The 22886-nt window shown below is 42.3% G+C and overlaps 1 protein-coding gene across 7 annotated transcripts in view; it reads right to left on the reverse strand.

Moving 5' to 3' along the window:
• Nucleotides 1-22886, reverse strand: part of usp19.L (ubiquitin specific peptidase 19 L homeolog) — a 104639-nt gene that overhangs the window by 25893 nt on the left and 55860 nt on the right. For all 7 annotated transcript variants that reach the window (XM_041590859.1, XM_041590858.1, XM_041590857.1 and 4 more), the window contains 5 exons: nucleotides 16159-16266; nucleotides 15672-15888; nucleotides 13534-13686; nucleotides 7484-7647; nucleotides 6298-6476 (listed from right to left, as the gene is read on the reverse strand). In XM_041590859.1, the coding sequence (XP_041446793.1) occupies nucleotides 6298-6476; nucleotides 7484-7647; nucleotides 13534-13686; nucleotides 15672-15888; nucleotides 16159-16266 (821 nt within the window). The remainder of the gene's footprint in view (nucleotides 1-6297; nucleotides 6477-7483; nucleotides 7648-13533; nucleotides 13687-15671; nucleotides 15889-16158; nucleotides 16267-22886) is intronic.

The following is a 22886-nucleotide window of genomic DNA, read 5'->3' on the forward strand; positions in this document are numbered from 1 at the left end:
TTACAACATAATATGTCTGTGTCCTGATGACTCTCACTGCCCCCAAGACAATGTGAGTGGAAGGCTTTGTTACATCTACTAATCACAAAACTTTCATAGGCTGCTGTGATCAGTTTGCTATTAATGAACTTATGCTTTTCACTCGATTAAAGGTGAACTAAACACAAAACAAGTTTTTCTTTGGTCTAATGAACTATACGGTCATTCTAAGCAATTTTCTGATATACGGTACCATAAAACTGTAAACAGTGATGGGCGAATTTCTCCCGTTTAGCTTTGGCGAAAAACTTGCGGAATGTGAATTTTGACGCCTGCGTCAATTCGCAGGCGTCAAAAACCGATGCGGGTGACAATTCTGACACGCATTAAAGTCAATTGGTGTGTTTAATTGTCGCCGGCGTCGGGATTGTCGCCAGCGTCAAAATAAAAATCTTCACCAACACAAGCGAATAAATTCGCCCGCCACTATAAATAATCTGAAACATTTGTATCAGTCGTTGCTATTGAAATCAGTGTCTTTTAGGCTCTTTATATTCTCTGCACTGCTGGTTCTGAATATTCCAGTCGATAAATGGACGAAACATTGGAAGCAGTCAGTGTTCATTCCTTTTTGTTCTCAGAAGTCTGTTCTCCCCCCAGTTAATCAGCTGGGTATTGTTACATTATGTTATTCAGAACCAGCGGTGAGGCTGTCAGACACGGCTTCCAATACAAATTTCATGTACAAATAACTTTAAAATCATTCCTTGTAATGAATGTATATTGGAAAGTTGCTTGGAATCATTTTCTATGTTTTTTATTTTTTTTAATTATAAAAGTGTTTTGGATAGAGGACCCCTTTAATTGTAAAAGTTTCCACTATATCTCTGATTTACATTGCTGCCTTGGAGACATTTCACTGTGAATTAAAGGCGTTATTAACATTTAGTATGATTGTAGAGAGTGATATTCTGAGACAATTTGCAATTGGTTTTCATTTTTTATTATTTGTGGTTTTTGAGTTATTTAGCTTTTTATTCAGCAGCTCTAAAGTTTGCAGTTTCAGCAATCTGGTTGCTAGGGTCCACATTACACTAGCAATTATGCACTGATTTGAATAAGAGACTGAAATATGAATAGGAGAGGCCTGAATAGAAAGATGAGTAATAAAAAGTAGCAATAACAATACATTTGTAGCCTAAAGCTGGCCATAGACTCAAAGACCCGCTCGTTTGGCAACATCGCCAAACGAGCGGATCTTTCCCCCGATATGCCACTAACAGCAGGGCTATATCGGGGTAATTCGAACATATGGCCGTACGATCGAATTACGATGCGCCAAGGGGCTCAGACGGGTTGGTGGGGTAAAAATCAAACCTTCCCGATCGATATCATGGCCAGATATCGATCGGAAAGACCCGTCGGAAGCCCCCATACACGGGCAGATAAGCTGTCAAATTGGTCCAAACTACCGATATCGGCAGCTTTATCTGCCCGTGTATGGCCACCTTTACAGAGCGTTTGTTTTTCAGATGGGGTCAGTGACCCCCATTTAAAAGCTGGAAGCTGAAATAATTCAAAAACTATAAATTATGAAGACCATCTGCAAAGTTTCTAGGAATTGGACATTCTAGAACATATGAAAAGGTGAAACATTCCTGTCTGTGTATGAATGATAAAGGTCTCAATGGGGCACAAAAAGTTAATTTTCACAATAAATGTTTGACTTTCAAGGCCTCCAGTGCTGACATGATATTCCCTATCCTATTAATGACTTTATGTAAGGCACCATCAGTGTTTCTTTAGTACAGTGCCATTATATTTATTCAATGCTATAGAGATGCACTCATTTCCTACTTAAAGGGGTGATTCACCTTTAAAGGGTAAGGAAACCTCGTCGGCGCTAACCCCCCTCCCCCCTCCCGTGTATTGCCCCCCTCCCTCCTCCCCCCTGGCCTACCCCTCCCGCTGGGCAAATGCCCCTAACTTGTTACTTACCCTTCTGCGCAGGTCCAGTCCAGGGAGTTCACAGGCGACATCTTCTTCCACGCGATCTTCTTCCTCCTTTGACCGGCGTTTTGGCGCATGCGCAGTAGGAGCATTTCGCCGGTACGGATCTACTGCGCATGCGCCGAAAGTCACGCGCATGCGCAGTAGATCGTACCGGCGAAACGATCCTACTGCGCATGCGCCGGTCAAAGCAGGAAGAAGATCGCGTGGAAGAAGATGTCGCCTGTGAACTCCCTGGACTGGACCTGCGCAGAAGGGTAAGTAACAAGTTAGGGGCATTTGCCCAGCGGGAGGGGTAGGCCAGGGGGGAGGAGGGAGGGGGGGCAATACACGGGAGGGGGGAGGGGGGTTAGCGCCGACGAGGTTTCCTTCCCCTTTAAGGTAACTTTTATTATGTTATAGAACGGCCAATTCTAAGCAACTTTTCAATTGGCTTTCATTATTTCTTTTTTTTCTTATATAGTTTTTATAGTTATTTGCCTTTTTCTTCTGACTCTTTGCAGCTTTCAAATGGGGGTCACTGACTCCCTTATAAAAAAACAAGTGCTCTGTAAGGCTACACATGTATTGTTATTGTTACTTTTTGATACTGATCCTTCTGTTCAGGCCTCTCCTATTCATATTCATATTCCAGTTCTTTATTCATATCAGTGCATGGTTGCTAGGGTAATTTGGATCCTAGTTACCAGACTGCTTAAGATGCAAATTGAAGAGCTGCTGAATAAAAAGCTAAACAACTCAAAAACCTTCAATAACAAAAAATATAAACCAATGGCAAATGGTCTCAGAATATCAATCTCTACATCATACTAAAAGTTGTCTAAAAGGCAAACAACCCCTTTAAATAACTTTCCAGGTAATATACAGTGAATAAAGTACCCCCTCTTATAAAATATAAGGATATTATAAGTTACCAAGGAGTTTCATGACGAGGCCGAAGGCCGAGTGTTTTTATACAGGTCATGGAACGCCGAGGTAACTTCTAATATCCTTATATTTTACAACTGGGGGTACTTTATTTATTATAATACACAAATTTCAGTGAGTCATGTGACAGAAATGACATCAGAACTCACCGTTTATAACTGATGACATCAGAACTCACCGTTTATAAGGATATAATTTACAAGATATTCATGGCTTTTGTGTATTATATAGATCTATAGATTTGTATCTAACAGGGATCCAACAAATCCTTATTTCTGGGATTAGGCGGGTTCCTGAACCAAAATGTGAACCTCAATTTGCACGTGCCAATTAGCTTTAGAATTGGGGGGGGAAAGTGCATTACAATTTTTCCAGTTTTCTTAGGGGTTCGGATTAAGTTTGGCTAGGGCACTTGGATATAGACAAATCTGAATCCTGCTGCAAAAGGCTCAGACTTGGCAGAATCCTGAACCAAATATTGGATTTAGGGCATCCGAATAATTCTATTCACAGGAAAATGTATCACAAAATATTGTCTGTTGAGTTAACGGCAGCAGATTTAAGGATTCACTTGGGACTGCACTGACCCTGCTGTATATGAAAAATGCAGCACTGAGGGTCCGTCCTGAGCCGATACTGCTGCCTCGTGACAGGCAAAAGCAATGCAGTGAGTGTGGGTCTTTAGTGGAGTAATACTCCAATGAAGTACAAAAGTGCTCCTAATAACAGTTGAACTATGAGCGGAAAGTGTTTTAAAGGAGAAGGAAAGGCTTCGTACACCTGGGGGTGCAAAATGTTAGGCACCCCAAGTGATTGTATTGACTTACCTGAAACCCCGGGCTGGTGCTCCTATCAGCAGAAAACTGCACTTGCCCGGGGTTATACCAGTGAGCACCACGGAGTGATCTTCTTCCGGCTTCTTCTTTCTCCAAACGGCTGTGCATGCAGAGTAGAGCGAAAAACTGAACTTTAACTCAGAAGTCGGCTATTTCGTTCAACTACGCATGCAATTGCCCCGGGAAATTTGAAGAAAGAAGACGTCGGAAGAGGATCGCTCTGTGGTGCTCACTGGTATAACCCCGGGCCAGTGCAGTTTTCTGCTGATAGGAGCACCGGCCAGGGGTTTCAGGTAAGTCAATACAATCACTTGGGGTGCCTAACATTTGGCACTCCCGATTGCAAGACCACTTTCCTTCTCTTTTAAAAGAGAATTCAACCTGTGGGTAAAAAACCTAGTACCCCCCACCTCAGGTAGACCCTACTCCCCCCAGGCTAACTACCCCCCCCCCCCGGGGAAATGCCCCATACTCCATATTTATCCCTCGGCAAAGATTCTTCCAGCGGAGTTCCACGCATCCATCTTCCGTGTCCTCGGTAAGCTGACTGAGAGATCGTCAATTTCCGTGTAATTACGCTCATGTGCAGTTGTCGCAAACTGGCAAACTGCTCCAACTGCGCATGCACCGAAATACCGACCTCTCAGTCAGCTTACAGAGGAGCCGGAAGATGGACGCGTGGAACTCCGCTGGAAGAATCTGCGCCGAGGGGTAAGTATGGAGTATGGGGCATTTCCCCGGGGGGCTATTTAGCCTGGGGGAAGGAGGGTACAGGGTTTTTTCCCCACAGGTTGAATTCTCCTTTAAAGGAATGCCAATATAATGTACGGTTTACTGCACCTGGTAAAACTGATTTTATATAAACAATGTTGTGTAGCATATATGGCAGTCATTCAAGTACAGGTTACACAGTAGATAACTGATAAATTCTGAAGAATCCCATTGTATACTAAAGAGCTATCTGTTATCTGCTGTGTATCCTGTGCCTTTTCGCCTTTTTTCAGGGTAACACTCCATTATTTTGTCATTCCTTAAAAGTGGACCTGTCACCCTGACACAAAAATCTGTACAATAAAAGTCCTTTTCAAATTAATCATGAAATCCAATTTTTATTTTTTATTAAAACATTCATAGCTGTTGTAAACTCATTTAAAAACCTCAGCTGTCAATCAAATATTGTCTGCCCCTCCTCTATGCCTTACGCAGACAATTACTGTCACTTTCCATTCAGCACTTCCTAGATGTCACTGCTCTCCCCACATTCCCCCAGTTCTCTTCACCATTTAACTGTGTAGCCAGTACATGGGGATGGACATCAGGTCCCCCATTCTGGTGCACAAACAAGATTCTGAGATGATACAAGACTTGCCTTAATAACAGTGTCCAAAAAATGACTCCTGCCTGCTTGCTGTAATTATGAATTCCCAGATTGAAGGAAACAAGATTCAAATAATTAATAAAGTGTAATTAAAGTTTATTTTGCTTGACTAATGTGATCAATTAGGATTTTTAATAATTTTTTTGGGTGACGGGTCCCCTTTAAAACACTAATTTATTTTTGATGTTACTGTTCCTTTAAAGAAACCTGATCATAGGATGAGATTAGCCAGTAAAAGGAACGGTGAGCTTTAAAGGGGTACCACAACACGGCGTAATGCATTTATTATTTTCATACAAGAACTGCCAACCTGCCTATATAGATGCATCAGTTTCCATTACCCCGAGTCTATATGTCACGCTAAAACACTAGTTTTCATAATATATATTTATAAATATATGTATCAATGATGTATTTATGTTTATTGCTGAAATGTTGCCTTGACACATCAGGGCTCATTTACAAATGGAGGTGCTAAACCGGATAAGTGAAACCTCAATTTTAAGTTTAAGTTTTCCTACATTTTCCATTTTTTATTTGTGGTCCCACCAATTTATAACGCATTTCAATGGGTGCATTTCCCTGATTTTAAGTAATGTTTTCCTGGATTTTACATCAAAATTTTGTCCTGATGTTGCCAAAAAATGCTTTTTTTTTCCCTCTATGAATGTTATTATTTGTAAATGGTCAATTGCAATGAGTCTGGCCCTTATACAGTCCTGCACCAATCACTTATTGCTTTAGGTTGTGTATGTGACAGAGAGTCTTGCACATGTCCCCCATAGTGTAACATTAACACTGCAATGTTTAACCCTTGTTATTAACACACTAAATATTGTATCTCAAAGTAAAACAGACTCCTGTGCTTATATCCTTTCTGTACTTGAAGAAAAAGTTACTTTAACACATCTCCCTGATTTTACATTTACCCTGGTCTTACATCATTTTTCCTGGTCCCCTGAAAAAAATAAAATTGGGGGTTCAGCTGTATTTATAAATATCGGACAGTTTCCATCAGACAAAATCTGATCTGGTTGTTATGGGCAAATGCTGCATGGCAACAATGAAACAGCCCTGTGAACGCTGCAGCTATAATGAGTACCAAGCCCCCCTATTTGTTTTACACACATCGCTCTTACTGAATGAAGCATGCTGCTCTCATCTCACCTGGCTCGCTCCCCCTTCTGCTGATGCCCCTGTATCCACACGTCTGTCTGCTGGGTGCCCTCGCATCGGCCTCTCCACTGGGGAATCCCTTCGCCGGTAGAAAAGCACATAAGCGTATCTCGTCACCACTTGGCTCTCATCCACTGTAGTCACTGTGCTGTCATCAAACAGTCTCCAGCCTGGGAAACAATTGAACACAATGTACAAGACCTTTACATCGACTGTATAGAACTCAGGAAGGAGAAGGCCCTTTAGCAGTAAAGATCATTCTCTCCAAAGATGCCCCAGTAGCTCCCCATCTTCTTTTCTTGCGATTCACTGCACATGCTCTGTGCTGCTGTCACTGAGCTTAGGGACCCACTCACAATATACAGTACACATAGAATAGAAATGTCACAATATAAGGCTGATTAGTAATTAATACAGATAATTACTACATGGCAGCACAGAAACCAGTGCAATTAGCATCAGAATTTAATAATCAGCAAACCTGTAGCATCAGCTTATATTACAGACCGACCTCATTTTCTGCTGGATAATTAGTGACGACCCCTAAGCTTAGCTTCTCAACAGCTGCTCAGAGCCCACTGAGCATGTGAGTGTCACAGACACTTTCCAAGATGGTGACCCCCTGTGACAAGTTTGAAGTCCTGGATCATCGCTGCTATTGACAAGCTGAAACTTTAGGCTGGTGCAATAAGTTCAGCATATAAAAATATATAAAATATGGCAGTTTTAGCCCTATTCATTTTTAGGGTTTAATTCTCCTTTAAGTAATTGTACATTCCCACTGCAGTTACACAAGCTGGATATCATTACAGGTATGGGATCCGTTATCCAGAAAACAGTTATCCAGAAAGCTCTGAATTACAGAATGCCCATCTACCATAGACTAAATTTTATCCAAATTTTTTTAAAAGTGATTTCCTTTTTCTCTATAATAATATAAAACAGTACCTTGTACTTGATCCAAACTAAGATATAATTAATCCTTATTGGAAGCAAAACCAACCTATTGGGTTTATTTGTTACATGATTTTGTAGTAGACTTAAGTATGGGGATCCAAATTATAGAAACATCCGTTATCCAGAATACCCCAGGTCCCAAGCATTCTGGATAGCAGGTCCCATACCTGTACTGGCAAGCAAACAATATCCCCTAATCCGATTTAATTTCGATACACACCCACGTCACTCCGCTGGCTGTTCTTCTCATTGGGTAGCCTGGCATATGCAGTGTAGTGTCCACCAATCATTCCTCCATAATGATTAATCACTGCATAAAGGTCATAGATAGGCCTCTGGTGGTCTTCCTTTTGTCCGATACAGAAAGTGCTCAAGTCTAGATTCCTGCAATTACATGTAAACAAGCACAAAAATTATTTTCTATATACTCTAAATGAACCTCACTAAAACACATATATATATATATCTCAAATGAGCTGTGTTGGCAGGGCAAAATACATTTAGCATTGCCAAAGCAGGTAGAGGGGTGAAATGGGTAGGGGTAGTTTATGGGAATAGGGGGGGGGAACGTCCTGTCTCTCTCCTTTCCTGTCTATCTCCTTTTCTTTTTTTCTCCTCTCTCTCTCTCACTCTCTGTACAGGTAATAAGGGACAGAGGGCTATTTTTGAAGGTATTATTAATTACGTTGAATGTATTTTTGGTCCATATTTTAGGTTATATAAAACTTTTGCAGCTATATTCAACTCAAATATCTTAACCGGACAGATTTCATTATGTCCACACAGATATATATAAGGTCATTAGTTATTGAATCACGTTTGAATAACTCGTTGTTATTGGAAGATAAACCTAAATTGTTCTGTCCCCTGAGACTTGAGCATTTCAGCCCCAGTAGCAAATTCAGATAGAGCCCACTATTTGTTGTGTAAGGCCACTAGCCAGTCAAATGTAAGACTAATAGGTTGCCAACTACAAATACCAGTGTGGTAAATGGTCTATATGCAGAACGATGGATTGTAATTTGTGACCTGTGCATAAAACTATTCTGACGTTAAAGGCTAAAAAAAATAGATTTTTGTACTTACCGTTAAATCCTTTTCTCTTGTCCTACATTGGGGGACACAGGCACCATGGGGATGAAGATCCTGTTGCTTGGAGAAAGGACACTAAAAGGTTAAAGTGGCTCCTCCTCCTCCTGCTCTGGGCTTCATCCCCGCCTACCTCCTCAATCCTCAGTTTTCTGACCGAAGAAGAGATGACGAGCCCTACCCATTGCCCATGTGAAGAGAAGGAGCACCTCCCCAATGCAAGCTAAGCACGGTATGAACCACCTGCTGTTTGAAATTGTTGGTATTTGAACAACAAAAATTATATAAGATATTACCTGATCAATATTAACATGAACTAATACAGGGAGGGAAGGCCTGTGTCCCCCAATGTAGGACAAGAGAAAAGGATTTAACGGTAAGTACAAAAATCTATTTTTCTCTTGCCTAGATTGGGGGACACAGGCACCATGGGGACGTCCCAAAGCAACCCATGAGGGCGGGACTTTTTACCCCTAGTGTTCAGGGAATAACCACCTGCAACACTTTCCTGCCGAAGCTCGCTTGGCTGAGGCGAATGTATGCACCTTGTAGAATTTGGAAAAGGTGTGTGTGGATGACCACACTGCAGCCCTACAGACCTGTTCTGCTGAAGCCTGGAGACGAACCACCCAAGAAGTGCTGAGTGAAGAAGTAGAATGAGCTGAACCCAGAAGGGTGTGGCCTTACCTCGTTCCTCATAGGCCTTCAAGATTGTTGACCTAATCCATCTTGCATTGGTGGCCTTAGATGCCTTAAGGCTTTTCCGTGGTCCTTCTAGTAAGACAAAGAGGTTGTCTAGCTTCCTTCTACTCTTGGTAGCCCTGGTGTATGTTCTGAGAGAACGAACCACATCTACGTATGTAACTGTTCCAAATTTGTCTTTTGTTCAGGACAAAATGAAGGAACCAGCAGGTCCTGGTTAAGATGGAACTCCTTAGGAAGAAATCCAAGGTAGGTCTCAACACCGCCTTGTCCTTGTAAAAAATCAAAAATGGTGGACGACAAGATAGAGCTGCTAGTTTTGAAACTAGTCTAGCCAAAGTGATGGCTAATAGAAAACTACCTGAAGAGTCAGCAGAGTTAATGGAATTGAGCCAATGGCTCGAACGGTTGCTCCTGCAATACAGAAGGTACCATATTGAGATCCCAGGGAGGGATTGTATGACGGTATGGAGGTATCATCCTCAATGCTCCCTGTAGTAAGGTCTTGATGTTGGGCAGCATTGCAAGCTGCTGCTGCTGAAAAAGGATAGATAAGGCTGATACCTGAACATTCAGTGAGCCGAGTGCCATCCCTTATTTCTAAACCCTCCTGAAGGAATAACAATAGGCTACTTTCGTCCCAGGACTGTGGGTCTTTGGCTTTAGATGTACACCAGGATATGAAAGTCCTCCATACCCTGTGGTAGATGCGTGCGAAGACGGGCTTTCTGGCCCTTAGTAAGGTCGGTATGGCCTTTTTTGGAACTCCTGATCTGGCTAGGATTATGGCTGCAAGTGTCATGCCGTTAAATCCAGCCATGGTGAACTCAGGTGGAGGATCAGTCCCTGAGATAACAGATCCATTCTGTCTGGAAGGTGGAATGGTGCGTCCACTGATGAACTTATGAGCTCTTCGAACCAAGTGTGGTGTGGCCAGTAGGGTGCCACTACAACTGTTTCTACCCTTCTTGATTACCCTTGGCAGAAGTGCCAGTGGTGGGAAGACATATGCTAGGTGAAACTGCCACGGAACCACCAGTGTGTCCATGCTAGGGCCAGAGGGTCATTGCTTCTTGTGAAGAACCTCGTAAGCTTGTTGTTGTACCTGGATGCCATTAAGTCTACTTCCGGAGTGCCCCGCCTTGCCAGAATCAGTTGAAAAAACCTCCGGGTGTAGGCTCCACTCTCCCTGATCTAAGGTCTCTCGGCTGAGAAAATCTGCTATCCAGTTGTTCACTCCAGGGATACTGCGGAGATAGCTGGTAGGGCAGCTTGACTCCTTGTGCCTCCTTGGTGGTTGATGTAAGCCAACGCTGTCACAACCAATGTTCTCCTGCCACTGAAAAGTGAAGGACCCAGTGGTGGTTGGGATGTATGGGGACATGCAGGTATGCATCTTTGATGTCGATCACCGCCCTGAAATCCTCTATGTCCAGGGACATTAGGACTGACTGGATGGATTCCATCTTGAAGTGGTGCTTCTTTACATGGTCGTTTAGTGCCTTTAGGTCTAGCACCAGGTGAAAAAGATCCATCCTTTTGGGTACTATAAACAGGTTTAAGTAGAAACCGAAGCCCCTTTTACCCTTGAGGGACCGCCATTACTACGGCGGAGGCAGTCAGGGCGTGTGGAACCCCATGGAAGGCTGAGTGCCTGGGTTCTGTGGTAGGGAGCCTTGAGATGGAAAATCACCTCGGAGGTAGCTGAGCGAATTCTATGAGATAGAAATGATCTGTAGGACCCAGGGTTCCAGTACTCTATGCCGTCACACCTCCCGAAAGTGACTTAAGCGTCCGCCAAAGGGTTTAGCTTTCAGGGGTGGGCACCTCCTCATGCGGAGGCTGTTTGTCCCGTGCGGGCTTAGGTGCTGCTCTGCTTCCTGACCAAGAAGTGCTCTGCCTTGACTGGAATCTGGGGCGGGTCGGAGCTTGTTGCTTTTCATGTTGGGACCTCTGGCTCTGTAGCTTGAGAATTTTCCTTCTCTGTTCAGCACCAAAAAGTTTTTTTTTTTTTTTTTCCGAGAATGGGAGACCAAGCAGAGACCACTTCAAGGTAAGATCTGTTGACCAGTTTTTTAGCCAAAGGAAACGTCTGGCTGCAATGGATTATGCCGAAGCCCTTGTGACGAGCTTAGCCGCGTCCAGGACTGCTACGCAAATTTATGTATTTGTGTCCGCTATCGGAGCTAGAAAGAGGTATGTGGAGGGGTCTTCTGAGCCATGAGTTGGGCCACCTGTTCCACCCAAACTTCCATTGACCTGGATACCCATGGGGTGGCAATAATAGGTCGTAGAGTTCTGCCAGCTGCTGTAAAAATCGACTTGCAGAAACCCTCAAGACGTTTGTCGATAGGATCGTTAAAGGAAGCCGCATCGACTACTGGAATGGTGGTGGTCTTTGACAATTTAGAGACCGGTGGGTCCACTGCTGGGGGTGAAGACCAAGGTCTGTAAAGTAAAAGGATAAGTTTGAGTAAAGCGATGGAAAATTGGACTCTATGGTCTGGCGTTTTCCATTGTGCTTTAACAATGTCACCCAGCTGTTCATAGGCTGGAAGACACAAGAAGACTTCTTTTGCCTCTTGAAAATGTTATTGGTTCGTTCTGCTAAAGGTGGGGTGTGCCTGAATCAGGCTCTCGACCTCTCATTGTGATCTAGGGGTATCCTGATCCTATTCATCTGCGGATAGGATCTGTCCCTCTTCCCAATGCCTCTTCCTGTTCATCAGGCAAAACAGGTGGGGAAAGGGGAGGTCGCTTTGTGGCCGACTGCTGAGTGACCGGTCTGTGAGGCTCTGTAGATAGATGCTGTAGGACCTTATCTAGAGTCTCTGGAACTCTGGCTAGGTTTTGTAGACCCGCTAGAGCGCACACCAATTCAGAATCCAAGCTCGTTTGATTAGCCGTAGCTGTCGCAGAGCTGGCTGGTAGGGCTGTGTGGGATTGTAATTGTGCAGTGACTGCTGCAGTCTTACAGGCTTCACATATTGGCTCAGCCAAAACACTAGCAAATTTAGGTCTGCAAGTAGCCCATGCCAAATACTAAATTGCATTGGTGGTACATGCAGTTGCCTGCTTGGGAAGGGACTGGTCATCTGCCCTGCCTGCATGGCTATACTATGTAGTGCAACCCAGTAAGTAAGATATTGGGGAATATTAGGAGAGTCCAGAGGAGTGAACCACTTCTCCCTTAGAGTGCGATCTGTGGAGACAGAGGGAAGTAGTGAAAAACCCCACAGTAGGTCCCATAGAGAGAGGGAAGTGTTAATCCCCTAGAGAAAGAGTAAGGGAAGTGTAACTACCTATTCACCAAGGTAGGAAGGAATGGTGCCTTGTTCTTCTCTGTGAGAGACAGTGAGGCTGGAAACGCTCAGTACTGGAGAGAGAGATGCGGATCCAAAATGGCCGCCAGAGAGGTTTCCTGGGCTTTGGTATAGTACCTTAGTAAGATGGCGCCCGTGAGGCGCGTGTGCAGCGACTCGTGCACAATGAAATAGACGCAGCGCCAGATGGTGGCGCGAAAGATCGCTGGGAATGGCACTGAGTTACCAATGCGGGGACTACTTTTAGTGCTGTTGTCCCATTATGATCTACATATATAAAAGCATTGTTAGCATTCTGTTCCATAGAAAATATTACTTAATATTGATTCATGAGAAAATGTATATTGTAACCTTAACATAAATATCAAATAAAAAGCATGAAACAGGAGGGTGATTTAGACAAACTGTGTTTTGACAGTGTCTTTATATCTACGGATGACCAGCTAAGGTCTACTGGTAGATCCAAATCTACCTTTTGGACATCCCTGGCCTAGGGAAATCTTTGTCAGAGAATAGCAGTGAAAGTGAAACTAAATGCCTAGGAAAATCTCTGTGAGAGAATAGCAGTGAAAGTGAAACTAAATGCCTTTCTGCAGAGCTGACAGGCAGCATGTAATGGGGGGAGGGAGGAGGGAATTGACTTACCTCCTCATGCCAGCCAGGAATGCTCAATAAAAGACATACCCTCCGTCGTGGCTACTGGTGCAGCCTCCGGAGAGCGGGAACCAGTGCCCAGGGTAGTGTGGGGGGGAGCTCCCCAGCCTGCAGCCTCCGTAGAGCGGGAAGGCTATAGAGCATCTTCAGATCAGAAGTCCTTGGCTGGAGGGGTTCTGGAAGAGAAACATTGACCCCTAGTAGTGGCATGATACTGAATAAATCTGTACCATTGCTCCCAGCCACGAAGTGTCCATCCTCCTTCTGAGGACACTAAAGAAAACTGAGGATTGAGGAGGTAGGCGGGGATGAAGCCCAGAGCAGGAGGAGGAGGAGCCACTTTAACCTTTTAGTGTCCTTTCTCCAAGCAACAGGATCTTCATCCCCATGGTGCCTGTGTCCCCCAATCTAGGCAAGAGAAAATGGCCCCAGTCTGGGCTGGAGCCGCATGGCTGAGCGTATAATAGCTCAAGCATTATAGTTATCTCGTGTAATGTGTCACCTGACAGGAAAGTCCACCATATCATTGATTTTGTCCCTCCAAATAAACGTCCGGAAGGAGAAGCGTTTCAGCTGGATTATTAAGATGTTAGGAAGCCGCCAGAGCATCAGCTGCTTGGATGCCTCTCTGTGCTGGTTACACTTGGGGCAGTACCTTGAAAATAAAAATATTAAAAAAAAATAAAAAACAGTAAAGAACCAGTTAGAAATGGCAAAGGTCACACATCAAGACGACAACAAAAGCCTGGGCATTAGTGGACTTTATTAGTGGAGATGTGCTTAAAGGGATACTGTCATGGGAAAAAAAATTTTTTTTTTCAAAATGAATCAGTTATTAGTGCTACTCCAGCAGAATTTTGCACTGAAATCAATTTCTCAAAAGAGCAAACAGATTTTTTTATATTCAATTTTGAAATCTGACATGGGGCTAGACATATTGACAATTTCCCAGCTGCCCCAAGTCATGTGACTTGTGCTCTGATAAACTTCAGTCACTCTTTACTGCTGTACTGCAAGTTGGAGTGATATCACCCCCTCCCCCCAGCAGCCTAACAACAGAACAATGGGAAGGTAACCAGATAGCAGCCCCCTAACACAAGATAACAGCTGCCTGGTAGATCTAAGAACAACACTCAATAGTAAAAACCCATGTCCCACTGAGACACATTCAGTTACATTGAGAAGGAAAAACAGCAGCCTGCCAGAAAGCATTTCTCTCCTAAAGTGCAGGCACACGTCACATGACCAGGGGCAGCTGGGAAATTGACAAAATGTCTAGCCCCATGTCAGATTTCAAAATTGAATATAAAAAAAATCAGTTTGCTCTTTTGAGAAATGGATTTCAGTGCAGGGTTCTGCTGGAGTAGCACTATTAACTGATGTGTTTTGAAATAAAAACATGTTTTCCCATGACAGTATCCCTTTAAGTAGTCATGATATATAGACTGGATTTACGTAGAGCCCTGGGATGGAGCCCACTGACCCCAGTTGTGTTGCAGTTAATTTCAAGATTTAAAAAAAAATAAAAAATGTTGCAATCCTGGTCCACAGAAAAGTACACATTGTTTACTATAAGAACCAACTGCAGCCTCCATGGCTGATCAAAAAGATTTCCCATTGATGCTGATCTAAGAGTTTAAATGACTGCTGACCAATCTGAGCTGGATGATCCCTAGTGTCTCACATCACTTCTCCTTTAAGGCTGAAAGTTCTTTTAGGTAGGGCCCACTTTACCATCTAGTATTATATTGCTTATCAGCTGTTTTTTTGTATGCAGCAATTTATGGTACAGCTCTGTGAAATATGCTGGTGTGTCATAAATCTGTTATTAATAAAACATTACATTATTATTAATAAATTCATGTTATCCTTTTTGTTATTATTGATACTATTGTCATTATTATTATAATAATCCTTGTAAAAATGGTCCAGGTTTCAGTATATGTGAGATATAGCAGATTGCTGGCGCATGTGTTGAAAAAGCTACAGTAAGGAACATATCATTTGCCATATTTTTTATACTGCACTTACTGAACCATCCTAAGGGTTTAGCATCTCTATAATAGTAATGATTGAGGCCTTCAAGGTTGTCACAGAAGTTGTTAGGAGTGTCAGTGACCCGCACATGCTCAGTGAGCAGCTGTTGAGAAGTTAGGCTTAGGGGTCGTCACAAATCATTAAGCACAAAATGAAGTTTGTCTGTCATATAAGCTGATGCTACAAGGCTGATTCAATTCTGATGCAAATTGTGCTGGTTTATGTACCAATAATTAAAGCTCAGGTAAGTGACAGCAGCACAGAGCATGTGCAGTTAATCAGCAGAAAAGAAGATGGGGAGCTACTGGGGCATTTTTGGAGGCACAGATCTTCCCTGCTAAAGTAAAGTTACCAAATCACTTGACAATTCAGGGACACCTCTAATAATTGCGTGTTGCAGTTCAGCCCTTCTAGCTGGATTTTCTAGAAATGTCCCTGAATTTCTTATCATGCTAAAGGGCTGTGGTTGACTTGGGCTGGTACATAAGCCCAAAACATAATGTAAAACATTTCTAGCTACTTCTTTAGTTATGTTTTTATCTCTCCATGAAGTCAGGATTTTCCCATGATAATATGGGCACTTTGGAGGACAATTTCCCTTACCAGGCTTCCTCCGGTGCCAGGACTTCTGGCTTGGTGAAGAGGTTAAGACACTGATCCAAAGTGAATAGTCCAGCTCTGGCTGCTTCACTAGCAGATCCAGGATCCTCCTCACACTCCAGTTCCTTGGACTCTACCAGAACAAATTCTTTAACCCGCTCATTATTCTTCCAGACAAGTGCCAGGGAGCAGTCTTCAGTCAGCTCCAAAGGAGACTCGCCTACAGGATACAAACAGCAGTGATTTCTCTGCTGAAACTTTCAGAGTGCTAAGTGTTACACAACTGTTATACCCAGTGCCAGCCACCTGCCCCAGTTCTTCTGTGTCTGACAGTTAGCTGGCACATTAGAGTATACTTAACATTTTTAATGTTGGCTTGAAAAAGCGCCGGCTTAAAATGGGTCCTACTCTATGAGAAGCAAGACGCTGCTTGCACCACTGTGCACTGTCTGACACAAGAGCGTTATAATGAATTCCCGATTGCACTGACCTTTATCTTCCAGCTTCATCTCTTTGTTATTTGCATCAATTACATTGATGTAGAAAGGAGAAGCATGCACATTCACAGATTCAGACTGCTGAAATCCGGCAACGGCAGCTGAAAAAGAAATACAATTTCAATTCTTAGTCTAATCCTCTAGTGATCTCACAGTGAAGCCAATCTCTGCACACAATATGCTTTGGTCCCATAGTGCACTGCGGATAGGACCCTATATATTTTTACTTTCTCCATTTGCCCTTAATATTAAGAGACTAATTTATAATTATTTTTTCCCCACTTGCTTTATCCCCCTAAAAGGCATTACATACAACTTGCAGTATTTCAGCCTCTCATAAGCAACCACTATCTGCCAGTTGGCCAAAACTCTCCTCTTCACCTCCCAAATGACTCAAATTTTGTTAAAGAGTACTTTATACACAACAATAGAGGTACAGTATAAAGCAGATAAAACATTCCCGCAATGCTGGAATCGAAGAAGAGAATAAAAATGCCACTTTAAAGTAAACAATGTAGGTCTCCATAAAAATATATTGCATAAAACAGCTCATATGTAAAACCCTGCTTCATGTAAATAAACCATGTTAATAATAATATACTTTTTTAGTAGTATGTGCCATTGTGTAATCAACTAGAAAATCACCATTTTAAAACATAAGGGCCGCCCCCTGGGATCTTATGATTCACTGTGCACACCAACAACCCAAACCAACTATTCATGTTAGGTCACATGACCATCACAAAATGGGGGTTCAAGGCAAGAGATGTCAAAAAGCAATATTTACATAAATATATATTCCAGTTTGGTAAGATTCTTTAACCTTTTAAATGCCACAGATCGTAGAATCTACGTTCTGTGGCAAAGGTACTTGAAATGCCACAGAACGTAGATTCTACGTTCTGCAGCATTTCCTGGTTCAGGAGCGGAGGAGCGGCTGTTAGAGCCGTTCGCTCCGTTCCTGCTCGATCCCCTGCCCCTAGGCAACGAGCAGAGCAGGGGATCGAGTGGCCCCTGGGGCGCGATCGCCCAGGGGCCCAAAAACAGCAGCAGGCACGTGTTACTTACGTGTCCTGCTGCTGCAGCCTGCACCGGATCGACGATCTCCGCCCCCACAGCACACAGACAGGAACCACGAGGCAGATGTCTTCCAGAGGCTCTTCCTGATCGCCTGCAACAGTCTCCAGCGACTTTTTCAGGTTAGTGCAACAATTACACACACAAACACACCAACACACACTTATTACAGTAATACACACTTAGATTCACACTTACACACACTTACACATACATTTTTGGGGATTGGGGGGGTCACTTACACTCACTGCACTTACACACATGTGCACACGCACACACGCGCACATAACATGTAATTTACCATTTGTACACACGCACACGCACATACATGGCATTGTGGCTTTTTTTTTTTTTTCTTATCGCATCGTTTCTTTTTTTGGCTGAAAAAAATGTTTTATTGCCATTACGCATAGCGTATTCGCTAACCGTACTGTGCAATACCTTTTGTATGTTATTTCGGTGATTATATTGCAATTTTGGGTATTTTGGTGCATTTTTAGCCATTTTATTGAATTTTTAGCCATTTTATTGCATTTTCAGCTCTGCATATGTTGTGTTCACTTGTTTCTAGCCGTAAAACCTGTTTGGCCCATCTAAAATATTCAAACTGTGATTCTGACGGCCGATAACACTAGTCTGGAAAAAAAACATTGATTTTTGTGGTTTTATTGGATTTTTTTGCATTTCACCCTTTACTGCCTTATTTTGTTTTGCCTTGTAAATTTTATCTACTATATATCCATTTGGGGGTCTCTGTGCGCCACATAGTTTGGTATATCTATGCATATTGGGCATCAAAGTGTTCAGTAGACCCCTGGCGTTCATATTTAGGATGTTTTATGCTGATACGTTACGAAATGTGGGGCATATAATGGGGTAAAATTCAAGCTTTCTGACAATTTTCAGAAATTTGATAAAAACCGTTATGTTCAGCATTGCTTTGCAGTTTGGCAGTTTGCAGTAGAAACACATATTTACCCATATTGGATTCGTCAGAATGTGTACTTTCTGAAAATATATGGCTTTCTGGGGTCTCTGTACTGTTAGGTGGTCTAATGTCGCATATTACACACACCAGGTGCTTATATTGCAGCAGCCAGCGCGTCAGCCGTGAAAATGTATATACACTATTGTCATTTGGTGGTCTCTGTGCGCCGCATAGTTTGGTATATCTATGCATATTGGGCATCAAAATGTTCAGTAGACCCCTGGCGTTCATATTTAGGATGTTTTATGCTGAAACGTTACGAAATGTGGGGCATATAATGGGGTAAAATTCAATCTTTCTGACGATTTTCAAAAATTTGATAAAAACCGTTATGTTCAGCATTGCTTTGCAGTTTGGCAGTTTGCAGTAGAAACACACATTTACCCATATTGGAGTCGTCAGAATGTGTACTTTCTGAAAATATATGGTTTTCTGGGGTCTCTGTACTGTTAGGGGGGTCTAATGTCGCATAATACACACACCAGGTGCTTATATTGCAGCAGCCAGCGCGTCAGCCGTGAAAATGTATATACACTATTGTCATTTGGGGGTCTCTGTGCGCCACATAGTTTGGTATATCTATGCATATTGGGCATCAAAGTGTTCAGTAGACCCCTGGCGTTCATATTTAGGATGTTTTATGCTGATAAGTTACGAAATGTGGGGCATATAATGGGGTAAAATTCAAGCTTTGTGACGATTTTCAGAAATTTGATAAAAACGGTTACGTTCAGCATTGATTTGCAGTCTGGCAGTTTGCAGTAGAAACACTTATTTAACCATATTGGATTCGTCAGAATGTGTACTTTCTGAAAATATATGGTTTTCTGGGGTCTCTGTACTTTTAGGGGGGTCTAATGTCGCATATTACACACACCAGGTGCTTATATTGCAGCAGCCAGCGCGTCAGCCGTGAAAATGTATATACACTATTGTCATTTGGGGGTCTCTGTGCGCCACATAGTTTAGTATATCTATGCATATTGGGCATCAAAGTGTTCAGTAGACCCCTGGCGTTCATATTTAGGATGTTTTATGCTGATACGTTACGAAATGTGTGGCATATAATGGAGTAAAATTCAAGCTTTCTGACAATTTTCAGAAATTTGATAAAAACCGTTATGTTCAGCATTGCTTTGCAGTTTGGCAGTTTGCAGTAGAAACACTTATTTACCCATATTGGATTCGTCAGAATGTGTACTTTCTGAAAATATATGGTTTTCTGGGGTCTCTGTACTGTTAGGGGGGTCTAATGTTGCATAATACACACACCAGGTGCTTATATTGCAGCTGCCAGTGCGTCAGCCGTGAAAATGTATATACACTATTGTCATTTGGGGGTCTCTGTGCGCCACATAGTTTGGTATATCTATGCATATTGGGCATCAAAGTGTTCAGTAGACCCCTGGCGTTCATATTTAGGATGTTTTATGCTGATAAGTTACGAAATGTGGGGCATATAATGGGGTAAAATTCAAGCTTTGTGACGATTTTCAGAAATTTGATAAAAACCGTTACGTTCAGCATTGCTTTGCAGTTTGGCAGTTTGCAGTAGGAACACATATTTACCCATATTGGATTCGTCAGAATGTGTACTTTCTTAAAATATATGGTTTTCTGGGGTCTCTGTACTGTTAGGGGGGTCTAATGTCGCATATTACACACACCAGGTGCTCATATTGCAGCAGCCAGCGCGCGTCAGCCGTGAAAATGTATATACACTATTGTCATTTGGGGGTCTCTGTGCGCCACATAGTTTGGTATATCTATGCATATTGGGCATCAAAGTGTTTAGTAGACCCCTGGCGTTCATATTTAGGATGTTTTATGCTGATAAGTTACGAAATGTGGGGCATATAATGGGGTAAAATTCAAGCTTTGTGACGATTTTCAGAAATTTGATAAAAACCGTTACGTTCAGCATTGCTTTGCAGTTTGGCAGTTTGCAGTAGGAACACATATTTACCCATATTGGATTCGTCAGAATGTGTACTTTCTGAAAATATATAGTTTTCTGGGGTCTCTGTACTGTTAGGGGGTCTAATGTCGCATATTACACACACCAGGTGCTCATATTGCAGCAGCCAGCGCGCGTCAGCCGTGAAAATGTATATACACTATTGTCATTTGGGGGTCTCTGTGCGCCACATAGTTTGGTTTATCTATGCATATTGGGCATCAAAGTGTTTAGTAGACCCCTGGCGTTCATATTTAGGATGTTTTATGCTGATAAGTTACGAAATGTGGGGCATATAATGGGGTAAAATTCAAGCTTTGTGACAATTTTCAGAAATTTGATAAAAACCGTTATGTTCAGCATTGCTTTGCAGTTTGGCAGTTTGCAGTAGAAACACTTATTTACCCATATTGGATTCGTCAGAATGTGTACTTTCTGAAAATATATGGTTTTCTGGGGTCTCTGTACTGTTAGGTGGTCTAATGTCGCATAATACACACACCGAGTGGTTATATTGCAGCAGCCAGCGCGTCAGCCGTGAAAATGTCTATACATATTGTCATTTGGGGGTCTCTGTGCGCCACATAGTTTGGTATATCTATGCATATTGGGCATCAAACTGTTTAGTAGACCCCTATGTTTATATTTAGGATGCTTTATGCTGGTAATGATACATGGACAATACGATGCTGGAAAGTTGAAGCTTTGAGGCAATTTCCAGATATTTCACCAAAACCGACAACTTTGGGAAAGCCTTGCGACTCAGTAGTTTGGAGCAGAAAGGCATGGGTACCCATTTTAGATTCCGTAGAATGTGTACTTTCCAAAAATATATGGGTTTGGGGGGTAAACATATATTTCTGTGTTTTTACCCCGCAAAAATGCAGTCAATGTGTTGATTTTTCATTAGCTGAAGTTACCCACGGGACTGTTTGTATGCGCTAACTTCATTTTGGGGCCTCTAAATGCCAGATACTTTGGTAAACTTATGAACAATGGCCACCAAAATGTTCAGAGGAACCCTGGCAATCATATTTAGTGTGCTTTTTCTTAGTACGTAATGACACATGGGTGATATGGTGCTGGGAAGTTGAAGCTTTGAGGCAATTTTCAGATATTTCACCAAAACCGGCAACTTTGGGAAAGCCTTGCGACTCGGTAGTTTGGAGCAATAAGGCATGGGTACCCATTTTAGATTCTGTAGAATGTGTACTTTCCAAAAATGTATGGGTTTGGGGGGTAAACATATATTTCTGTGTTTTTACCCCACAAAAATGCAGTCAATGTGTTGATCTTTCATTAGCTGAAGTTACCCACAGGACTATTTGTATGCGCTAACTTCATTTTGGGCCTCTAAATGCCAGATACTTTGGTAAACCTATGAACAATGGCCACCAAACTGTTCGGAGGAACCCTGGCAATCATATTTAGGGTGCTTTTTCTTGGTGCATAACGATACATGGGTGATATGGTGCTGAGAAATTGAAGCTTTGAGGCAATTTTCAGATATTTCACCAAAACCGACAATTGTGGGAAAGCCTTGCGACTCAGTAGTTTGGAGCAGAAAGGCATGGGTACCGATTTTAGATTCTGTAGAATGTGTACTTTCCAAAAATATATGGGTTTTGGGGGTAAACATATATTTCTGTGTTTTTACCCCACAAAAATGCAGTCAATGTGTTGATTTTTCATTAGCTGAAGTTACCCACGGGACTGTTTGTATGCGCTAACTTCATTTTGGGGCCTCTAAATGCCAGATACTTTGGTAAACTTATGAACAATGGCCACCAAAATGTTCAGAGGAACCCTGGCAATCATATTTAGGGTGCTTTTTCTTAGTACGTAATGACACATGGGTGATATGGTGCTGGGAAGTTGAAGCTTTGAGGCAATTTTCAGATATTTCACCAAAACCGACAATTTTGGGAAAGCCTTGCGACTCAGTAGTTTGGAGCAGAAAGGCATGGGTACCGATTTTAGATTCTGTAGAATGTGTACTTTCCAAAAATATATGGGTTTTGGGGGGTAAACATATATTTCTGTGTTTTTACCCCACAAAAATGCAGTCAATGTGGTTACCCACGGGACTGTTTGTATGCGCTAACTTCATTTTGGGGCCTCTAAATGCCAGATACTTTGGTAAACTTATGAACAATGACCACCAAAATGTTCAGAGGAACCCTGGCAATCATATTTAGGGTGCTTTTTCTTAGTACGTAATGATACATGGGCGATATGGTGCTGGGAAGTTGAAGGTTTGAGGCAATTTTCAGATATTTCACCAAAACCGACAATTTTGGGAAAGCCTTGCGACTCAGTAGTTTGGAGCAGAAAGGCATGGGTACCCATTTTAGATTCAGTAGAATGTGTACTTTCCAAAAATATATGGGTTTGGGGGGTAAACATATATTTCTGTGTTTTTACCCCACAAAAAATGCAGTCAATGTGTTGATTTCTCAGTAGCTGAAGTAAAGTCCTGATCAATTTGGATGTGCTAACTTCATATTGGTGTCTCTAAATGCCAGATACTTTGGTAAACCTATGCATAATGGGTATCAAACTGTTCAGTGGACCCCTGGCAATCATATTTCAGGTGCTTTTTCTTGGTACCTAATATAGTTTGGGATATGCGGAGCAGCAAAATAAAACCTTTGAAATGATTTTTCAGAATTTTGAATTTTTTTTTGAAAAACTGCTAT

The sequence above is a fragment of the Xenopus laevis genome, chromosome 4L (assembly GCF_017654675.1).
Source record: "Xenopus laevis strain J_2021 chromosome 4L, Xenopus_laevis_v10.1, whole genome shotgun sequence".
Lineage (NCBI taxonomy): Eukaryota > Metazoa > Chordata > Amphibia > Anura > Pipidae > Xenopus > Xenopus laevis.